We start from the raw sequence: 10,981 nt of genomic DNA on the forward strand, positions 1-10,981 counted from the left end.
AAGATTACAAATAGTATAGTGGTTAGTGCTGCCACCTTGCACTCCAAGAATCCAGGTTTCAAATCCACCTCCTTAACTAAGGAACTTATCTTAAAAATTACCCAGCTGTCTAAATGGATAAATCACTGTAAGCAGCTTAATGTTGTAAGTTGTTTCGGAGAAAAGTATTAGCAAGATAAATAAATTTACTCACTCATTTGTCAGTAGTAAAACATCTTCAAATGTATTTCAATTTGACCTTGTAGCAGTTAAAAAAAAAAAAATAAAATAAAAAAAAAAAAAAAAAAAAAGGGGCAAGAACTTTGCAAAGGCATGATACTGATACCCATGGTGATGTGCCACTGGTGACCTTAATGACATCACTGTAAGTTACCTGCTTTCTGCCGCAGAGAGAGACCATTCTCTAGCTGAGACCATTCAACCAGCTCAATGAGTCAGAGATGTTTTGTCCTGAGGCTCACAGAGGATCAAATCTGAAGCAAGGCTAGTTCAGTACCTTCACCTTAGCTGACTCCCGCCTGTCATCTAGGAAAGCAGATAACATTATGACTATAAAGACAGACGTACACTCTGAGAATTGCTGGTTCCAGTCCTGATCACAGCTGCATAGGTGGGTATAATTATATGTTTTGCAGAGTGTCAGCTTGGCAATGAAATAGACACCAGCTAAAAAAAACTAAACACTGGCACAGGCCAGAGTGTGGAAAAGCAAGTAAACCATTTAAAAAAAAAAAAATAAATAAATAAATAAATAAATAAATAAACAAAAGAACAAACCGACCTGCATTGAACAAGAAACTATTTGTCATCTCGTTATTCCTACTTCAGAATTATATGAAAACATTTTTAACACCACAAGAACTGTGCTTAGACTTGCTCAGTGTGCAGAGTTTTGATACGGAGTTTACCAACAGTCCTGCAGGAGCGGGCTGCAGAAAGCCCAAAGCTTTGACAGTACTGAACCTGGAGGACAGCAGTCCCAGCAGAGCCAGCATGATGTCAGCATGAATGCTGAGAGACACCTGCATGGGAAAGGTTGCAGCCTCATCTCTATACTTCATCCTGCCAGCAGAGGCCTACTAGCTCAGTTTCCCAAAATACAAGCACAAATCATTGAAAATGGCATAGGGCAGACAGTTGATGCAATTACAGGCACAATGGCACTCTCTACAAGACAAGAAAAATCTGACTTTAAGAAGTGACAAGTAATGGCAAAACAAATACAAAACAAGGAAAAAAAATATCCTTGAATCAAAAGTCTTTTCATATCCCTGTATCACTTTGCCTACCACTCATCTGAGATTCCTGCAGTAAGACTGATGGCCCCTATCAGCTATACAGGCAGATGACTGGGTTATTTATGTACATCATATGCAGAAAGGCACAGCCTTAAAATCCTGAGATTTTTTCCCCCCCAGATTTAGGGTTCAAATCCACTTGTGTCTGTGTGGAGTTTGTGCTCTCTGTGTTATGAGTCAAAATATGTGGGAAAGAACATATTGGTAAACTACTTCCATACCCTCCCTTACCATGAACACCATTTAAATGGTCAACAAGAGTCTACTTTGATTAAATGACCCCTATTCCACCATAAGTGTTCCTGCTAAGCTTAAACAGCAGCAGCAAAGTGCAGGGCCAGTTAGGCAGCGCTTTATAATAATAGTGAAAGACCATGTAACATCGGCAACAAAGGCCCACGTACACCAAATTCACCAATGTCTAACTTTTCTTTGACCAAAATTATTTTTTCTGTTTCAACATCATTTCTTTCTGGAAAAATTATGTATGCCTGTGGAAACGGCAATCAAATGCAACTGCTAGTGTAACTCCTGGCACCCCTGTCATTCTGGATTATTTGAGACTACCCATAGCAATTCATGGACTGTCTGTGTGTTTCAAATACACTGAGCACATTTGAAGTCTACGTTCTAGGCAATGAAGTCTGTAAATTGTGGTGCTATGCATAATTTTTTTTATTTCAAGTACATTGGCAGTGCTTTGGAGGCTCATATGCTGATGTTGCTGCTTTGCAGCATGGCACTGCCCTTTCTGGGATCTCAACCATACATAATTCCTGTGAGAGACATGGCAATCCACTTTAAAAAACAGACTTTCACTTTTCATTTTAATCTTTTCTTTTGAAGACTGACTAAAAGCTACATTATTAAACAAACAAACATAATGCTTTCAGAATTCGGGAACTATTACTTCCAGATCAGCAACAAGTCACACGGCAGCACTTCATTCACTTCTCCAAGCAATATTTTCAAAACAAGCACATGTCACTGAAAAGAATGGATGCAAAATGATTAACACAATGATCAGTGTAAAATCACTACAATACTATTTATTATCTGCAATCAGATGCCACCAATGATTTTGGATGTGGTTTTGTGAGCATCTCTCCCATGATGCATGGTGGTTTAGCAGTTTAGCACTTCCACATCAAGATACATGATGCTTATAGGCCACAGACACATTTCTCTTCGTACCATGTTTTCATTAACAGTCCCCTCTGATGTGCAGCTAAGCCACAACCTTACCAAGCTATCATCCACCTCCCAGAGTTGCATGTCTGTAACACAAACGTTATAGGTATATAAGCATGTGCCGCTGTGTGCAGCTTACCCTACAGTACATATGCATTTGAAACTAAGAGTAATACTTGCTTTTCATACTGTCTGACATACAGATACCATGCTTATATACTTACAACTTATATGCAAAAGTGCTGGTAGTCCTATAAAATGGATGGATATAGGTTAAACATGTATGTACACACAGTACCAGTCAAAAGTTTGAATACACCTGCAAAAACTGTCCTTTGAAATGCCTGGTGCTTGTGATACTGTTACAGTCACTATTTTGACAAATCCATGATTTACAGAATTTTCAGCATTTGAATTTCCAAATATTTACTCAACACAGGACTTCAATCGTGCACCTGCTCCAGTGATGAACATCAGTGCATCAAGCGGAAGGTAACAAACTAGGCTTACTTATGAATCGCATGTCCGCAACCATGTCTCTTTCTCCTAAAGTAATGCACAAATTTGTATTTTCGCTGAGATGTACGTCGCTTTGGAGAAAAGCGTTTGCTAAATGAATAAATTATGAAAAAAAACTGGTTTACAGCAAGTGCACCCACACTTCTGACTTATACTGAAATACTGGTGTTGTACAGTAGAAGATATACACAGTTATTTTACACAAAGTACTATGTTAAATGTATTAATACAGAAACCCATACAGTTCCAGTAGGAAACAGAAAATATAGGAAAGGGAATTTCTCTGGATGACTGAAGATGATAGTGTGTCTAGAGCTCAGACAATTACTCATGAAATCCCCGCATCCTATTGTACAAGGAAATAGAGCATTTGTCCTGTACAATGTAACTGCAAAAGGTAAAAGTATCTAAGCTTCCATAAAGATAGATTCGTGGTGCTCCTGAGCAGTTAAAAAGATTTGCCACATTTTAAGCATAAGGTATTACAGTTTACATTTAAATTTAATTTAGCAGACACTTTTTGCAAAAGTGGCACACATTTCCCAGAACTACACAAAAGGTGCATTCCATAAACAAAAGGAGAGATTTGGTTGCAAACGTGAGTCTCAAGTTCGGCCAATAAGTTCTCTCCTCTTTCAAAGTATTTTTGCTTTGACATTAATTTCCAAATGGAAAACTAAATGAAGTGAAGGGAATAGAGAAGGTGAATGACTAGAGATGAAAGAACAGGGCTGGCAGTTATTTAGCACTTAGTTATTTATTGCTCACCAGGAGTATCCAGTGTGATGGCAGGGTTTTATATTAAACTCTGCACTGTGGAAGTGTTTTTATGTGAAGAAGGGATTTGTCAAACTCACCCGACAATTACATCTCTAGAAAATTATTGTTGAATAAAGGATGGTGCTGCCTGCTTTATTATGAACAATGTCAGTTACTTTGATAAAAAGACTAGTAATGGAAGCATCACCGCACATAAAAAATGAACCTACTGTTTGGAAGGGCCCCGATGCTGCCAGACCCTCAGACACTCGACACCTGCCTAATCCTGCCCATTAACATACACAGCAGCCAGCTGAGTCCATCTCCTACTCGACTGCACCTAATTCATACAAATTACAACAGCAACATCCATGTTCACATCAGAGGCTCAAACAACATAAAGACTGCTCAAGACATAAGTGTTTTATATGGCTTTTACATTTTCACTGAAGATAATGTAATGAATGCATGAAGGAACCTCGTCAAGAAACCCCTTTCAATTTTTCTGCTGCCTCTCAGTATGCATGCCACACACTCCTGCTCTGAGCACCAGAGAAGACCATCATACACAATGAGCATGATCAATAGCCTCAAAGCTCTTCTTACTGACCTCAGTCTAATCCATGTTTTTTGCAGTAGAAGAAAATGGATCACTGCTCACTGCACTGGTCTGATCTGAAAAACTGCGCTGGCATTTATGAACACTTTTTTGTTTAGCAGATGCTTTTCTCCAAAGCCATGTACAGCTCAGAGGCAACAAAAAGTGCATTTCACAACAATTCCATTTCAAGCTCAGCAGCCAAGAACAGTGTCAGTTCAGAAGGCCATAAGCTCAACAAGATCTTCATGCGTGAGACACATTTCACAGGGATTAAACAATTCTCTGTACGTAATGACTGCAGCACAGTGAGAACGCTGTAGTTACTATAGCCTTTAGCTATTTCAGTCCTATTTCTATTAATATTGACCACTGTTACTTAAAAGGACTCTTACTAATAACTGCAGTACTTGTAATTAAGCATAGATGTGAACAGTAACGTTACGCACTACACATATAAAATATACAAATGGTAATTCCCATTTTGTTGCCGAAAAAGCATTTTCTTTATTAGTGATATTTCATTTGAAGAAGCCTTATTTCTTCACAACTAAAATGTTCAGCGCTTTAAAACACTGCAAGGAACCCAAGCCAAAGAAGAAAATTCACCTGTGCTCCATAATGACAACAAATAAAAAAAAGAATAATCTCAGTATCTCTGCCGGAGGATTAATATGTCACAAATGGGTACATATATATCTGAAATGGACAGAGGCTGCCAGAGAACTGATGGTCTGCTGTAAAAACACATTTCCTTTTTAGTGCTTCCATTTGCTGGGCCCTATTAGTGTTCCCTGAATAATACAATATATATATATATTTTTTTTTTTTTCCAGAATATAATCAGTAATTCATCATGAGGAAAAATCCCCACACAGTACATGAGAGCTCTCAGAACAGCAATCCATTAAAGCACTGTTTGAGGTTTTTATTTAAAAAAATGAAAGGGCTTCCATACGTTTCAGCATAGCTGACCTCTGCCAAGTGCTACAAATAAAAAGCAACTCAACAGATGCCTTGTGCTGGGAATCTGCCAACGTCTGGGGAGTTGGGGATTTTTTTTAAAGATTATTTTCTGTGTTTGCCTTTCTGTGTGCGCACATATGAATGTAAGTGCATGAAAGCATATAGACAAAAGTACATGTTGACAGTGGGTATAAAAAAACTCTAGAAAAAAGGTCTATTGATATATTCTAGCCAACAGACCACACAACCCTCACAAGGCTCATGCTGAATTCAAGACCATAACATATCTGCTGATTGCCTCTTTCCTTGCTGTGAAAAAGAAAATATACAATATTTAAAGACAAGTTATTTACATTTATTTATCCAACACTTTTCTACAAAGTGACTCAGTGTTATGCTACCTACAGTGATTTTACCCATTTATGCAAGTGGGTAATTTTTATTGGCATAATTCAAAGTGTTTACCTTGCTTAAGGGTACTACAGCAGGATGTGATTTAAACCAGGGTAGTTTGAGCAAAAGGTGACTTTAGTCTACTGCCATGACATACAAATATATCTGCATAGCTATTATAAGTAATATTTTGAAAAACAACAGTAGTAATTTTTTTGTGATTCAGACTAACATTTTTCCAGAAATGCCACTACTGCTCTTAGTAATCATACATATTAGTACTTACGAAAACAAATTTTTCCAAACTCACTCTTGTATAACTTCAATTCTTGAGGTGATATCTGTAGGCTTGATAACACTGATGAATAAACTAAATATCACTTTCCTTTGTGGCACTTCTCACTGGCAAAGAAACAACATGTCCAGAGGATACCAGCTGCATCCTCTCCTCAGCCCTTACAGCGGTTTTGCTACAAGCAGCAGGATGTGAACAGGCAGATTTATGATTGTGCAGGGCATTGTGGGAGCCACTGGGACAGCTCCAGAAGGTGTAGGAGCTGTACATCTCACCTGGCTGCCTACTGGCAAACATAATCCTTCCTCAGCAGCTGTGCTTTTTCTGCAGCCCGCTGGCTCAGAGCCTAGCAAGAGGAGATTGCTACTGTTTAGTCTGAACGCCCTCTGACCTTTCACTCACACACACTGCATAACTGTTTGGAAGTCTGCCTTTTCATGTCGTCTTTTGTCCCCTCATAACTGCTGCATATGACAGAGATCAATGTAGCAACCTCACTCATGTTAACCATTTGTCCTGGTCAGAGTCATAGCAGTACAGAGCCTCTCCTGAAATCACTGGGCGCAAGGCCAGTCCATCACAGGGTAGCCACACACAGACAGACAGACACTCACTCACATACTACAGGCAACTGAACAATTCATCTGGATTACACATCTGTGGAGTATGGCAAGAAACCAGAGCACCCAGACGAAACACACACCGACACGGGATAACATGCAAACTCCATACAGACTAAGCTGGCTTTGAACATTGGCTCACTGCACCAACAACAACTTTAACTCACGTTTTCCTCTAGAGTAACTTATAATTTTACACTTTTTACATGTTATATATAGCAGGGTAAGTTTGAATAGAGCAATTTAGGATGTTGCTCAAGGGCACTACAAAGAGGAGGTGGGATTTGTACCTGTGTCCTTCAAGTGAAAGGCAGCAGTTCTTACCACTACGCTACTTGGCGGGGCAGGGGTTCGAGTCCTAGTCCTGCTTGGGGTGCCTTGCGACAGACTGGCATCCCATCCTGGGTATGTCCCCTCCCCCTCCAGGCTTACGTCCTGTGTTTCGGGTTAGACTCTGCTTGGGATAAGCGGTTTCAGCCAGCGTGTGTGTACTTGCTGCCCTACTGCTTGATGCTTGACTATTTAAACCACTATTTGAATAAACTGATGTTGTCGAACAGCAAAAAACATGAGATGCATGTGATTCACACTCAATTCACAGTGCCAGTAACCGGCAGGTTTGAACCTTCTGGTTGCAGTCGGCTGTTGACATATGATAGACAAGAGCTGGTGATGTCTGGGCTACAGCGAAGACATGCTTCTCCCGAGTCGAAATCTCTCAGCAGCGCCTTGTTACAGAACACAAAGCCATGCAAAACAAAGCAAGTCTCAAGAGACATGTAAAGGAGCACAGCATTGTGCTTAGGGCTGCCACTTTTGCAATCTGAAGGTTGCTGGTTCACATCATCCTATTCCTGCTGTCATACCCTTAACCACAGCACTCACTATGAATGGATACAAGAAGACCCTGCTGTTAAAAATAAAAAAAAAAAAGTAAATTTCCATAAAACTGATACCGAAACACTGTAATTCACCTTAGAGAGAAAACTTCCATTTAACAAACACTATTACTGACCTTTGTTTAGTTGATCAGTACCAAGGGCATTTCTTTTCAGTGTAAATGCAGAGTGTACTGTGATCCTTGCCACTTAACGTCCTGTCCAGTCCAGTCCAGACGAGTTAAAAACAGCGTTTATCGTCCCGTCTCAGTGAACTAGTCTAATGGGTCGCACACGTCACATTTTCCCCTTTTATGATTTCAAAAGACTTACCCAAGCGTGGAATAACGAAATTCTACCGCACAACTCCTCAGCAAGCTAAAACAATGGGTGGCATATTTTAGGTCTGTAGAAATAGAAAATATGCCAGAGTACGCAACGTACAAGTTTAGCCAGTCTATCAGACTCTATCCGTTTCATTTCGCGCCTGTTCCGTCACCTAACTGGGTGATAACGTTGTTTGAACGTATCTTTCAGACGGCTGTAATTGTTTGCTTATTTTATTTTAATAATGTTTTCACCAGTTAGCACTCGGAGTCGGAATAGCTCTAAAAGCCGTTTTCCGACGACGCGCGGCTGTGCTAACCTGAGGTAACCGACCCCGTCACCCGGCGTTTGTGGAAAACGTCAGAGCAGCTGTTTAAATCAAACTACGATATATTGACATGATTAAGAACACAGCGAAACACGGTGAATAAAACACGTTTGAGTGCAAAAACAGTCGTGATATTGTTTCCAAACAGCACATATTTGCCGCGGAGGCTGAGGGCGGCTGCTGTCGTGTCGGAGCCTCTGTACCTGGGGGGTGGGGGGTGTGGCACGAGCCCACGCCCTGTCGTTCGCGCGTTGAAACGCCTAAACAACAAATATTGTTTTCTATGCAAACAAGAAGAATAAAACGCATTCGCCGGGGGAGCCCTCGCGTTCTTCTGCGTTTGGCTTACATCGCAAGGAGGGTCCGAGAGACACAGACAGAGAAGCCTGGGGAGGGGGGCTTTCGCGAAACACTCTTGGCGATATCAACAAGCAGAGCGGACGTGTATGTGCGCGCGCATGTATGTATGCATGCATGCATGTATGTATGCATACGTGTGTGTGTGTGTCGGAAGACCCCCCGCATCCATCCTCTCGGAAGCACGAACAACACGCTCACCTGAAGTGCGGGGGAGACACGATGCTCAAGCCGCGGAAGGGAGAGCCGGGTGATGCTGGGGGCTTTCGCTTGTCTCTATCCGCCATTCCGCGCGCTCACTCACGCGTGCGGGAGCGCGGCGATGCGGGAGGATGCTGAGACGCGCGCCGCGCGCGGGGGGCTGAGGGCGCCGTCTGCGCGCTCGGGTGGGTGGGGTGGCGTGGCGTGGGCGGGGTGAAGGAGCTCGAGGGACGGACCGCGGAGACACAGCGACGACGGTCTCTGCTTTGTGCCAAACATTTACCGCAGTAAAAAAAAAGTCAGTAGCTGCACAAAGCGGGACGCGCGCCACGCGGCTTTGTTCTTCTTTGTTCTTCTCAGTTTTCATGTTTTTCTTAAACGACCTGACTGGAGTCTCTTCCAGGGTGTGTCCCTCCCCTAGTGTCGTGCCCAGTGATTCGGATAGGCTCCGGACCGCCGCGACCCTGGCCATGATGAAAGGTTAACTGAAGCCTTACAAGACTACAGAAAAACAGTATTAATAGATTCCAAAGCTTGCTCAATTTCCCCGCAAACCAAGAGATGGAACCGACCAGTTGGACAGGCATTAAGCCTATTATCTCTTTGGAGGTGACTCACTTCACAATTTTCAAGTATTGTTTATTTCAGCGTGCATGGTTTGCCCCAAACAATGTTTTTTAAATTCCATTGTAAACAATGGAAAAGATGCAATGGTGGAAAATTTAAAAAAAAAAAACTATGGTGGAAATATTGTGCTCAACATATGGCATATGCATCATAAATGAGTTAATATTGAAATGGGAAACAGTTAACGAGTGTGAAACTAAATACATACACACTGCAATGTCCCTCAATGGTCTTTAACATAATTTACTGGAAATAGACATACCCCGTGATCAAAGAAATAAGGGTTTCTCACATTGTTGAAATAGGCCAAGGGTTCAAAATATTCACCATTAAGATACAGGCACGTCCAAAAATTGGTAGGTGGGCGAGTAGCGAAAGTCCAATGTGTTTACATTTTTGAGACACCCTGTATAACTTACCTTTCTTGTGAGGTTAGGCTGGACCTCGGCTGGGCTCAGCTCAGTTCAGCTGACGGGAGGCACAGAAGTACTGATTGTGCGTGTTATTGAAGGTCCTCAAACAGGCCCCAAACTGCAAACACTCAACAGCTTCCTTACTTCACTTAAATACAACAAAAACAAAAAATGTTTCCTTTTCAGTATGAATGAAGTGACTTCAAGAAACTGGTTATCAGGTAGTTTTCTTTCACAGGGGAGCACATCATCATTAGTGAAGAAACAAACACTGTCATAAATTTGCTTTTAGGGAGGCAAAACTGTGAATGTGTTCAAGTTTCTGTTGTGCCACTGTCTGAATTTGCAGCCTAAATTCCGTGTGATGGGTAAGCCTTGCTCATTTAAATTACTAAAACAGATTTGCATATGGCGACAGGAAAGGAATCATTACTCCAAAACTACCATCGTGAAGCATAACTCATCTGGAGTTTGCCAGAAAGCACGAGAGCAACTCAACTGCGGACTTGAACATGGGGCCTTTTTGTGCTCCTGCATTGGACCCATAGGGCTTTGAATTTTGGCTAAAAGCTATATCTGGCGGGGGGTGTGGTGGCGCAGTGGGTCTGGGATTCGAGTCCCGCTTGGGGTGCCTTGCGATGGACTGGCGTCCCATCCTGGGTGTGTCCCCTCCCCCTCCAGCCTTGTGCCCTGTGTTGCCGGGTTAGGCTCTGGCTCCCCGCAACCCTGTATGGGACAAGCAGTTCAGATGATGTGTGACGATGAGACGATGCTATATCTGGTGCCAAATTAATGCTTCCAATGCCTTAAGGAACATCTCTACAATGAAGTATGGTGGTGGGAACATCATGCTGCGGGGCTGCTTTTCATCAACAGATACTAGTTAAAATAAAAGAGAAAATGGATGGAAAAAACACTGGGAAATACTGCAGGACAACCTGCATCAGTCTCCTAGAAAAACAGAAGCCTGGGCATAAGTTCCCATTTCAGCTGGACATGAATCCCAAGCATAAGTCATTGGAATGACAAGAACAGAAAGGTGAATGTCCTGCAGTGGCCCAGTCAAAACTCTCATCTTGTAAACAAGCCTTTCACACAGAGATATTTCATGTCAGAAGTATCAGTTCGGACACCTCGACTTTTCGGCAGTCCAGCAAACAGAGATCCTACTTTGTGAAATTCCCTCGGATCTCGGGGATTCAATTCCTTTG

The 10,981-nt window shown here is 41.9% G+C and overlaps 1 protein-coding gene across 3 annotated transcripts in view; it reads right to left on the bottom strand.

Moving 5' to 3' along the window:
• mapk8ip1a (mitogen-activated protein kinase 8 interacting protein 1a) overlaps positions 1-8,935 on the bottom strand; it is a 49,655-nt gene extending 40,720 nt beyond the window's left edge. For 2 of the 3 annotated variants that reach the window (XM_029256511.1, XM_029256510.1), the window contains exon 1: positions 8,731-8,935. In XM_029256511.1, the coding sequence (XP_029112344.1) occupies positions 8,731-8,816 (86 nt within the window). In that variant the 5' untranslated portion in view covers positions 8,817-8,935. Of the gene's footprint in view, positions 1-7,654; positions 7,682-8,730 lie in introns of those variants that run through there. The other variant, XM_029256512.1, reaches the window with a different exon arrangement.
• Positions 8,936-10,981: the final 2,046 nt, after the last annotated feature.

This window comes from Scleropages formosus, chromosome 11, assembly GCF_900964775.1.
Source record: "Scleropages formosus chromosome 11, fSclFor1.1, whole genome shotgun sequence".
Classification (NCBI taxonomy): domain Eukaryota; kingdom Metazoa; phylum Chordata; class Actinopteri; order Osteoglossiformes; family Osteoglossidae; genus Scleropages; species Scleropages formosus.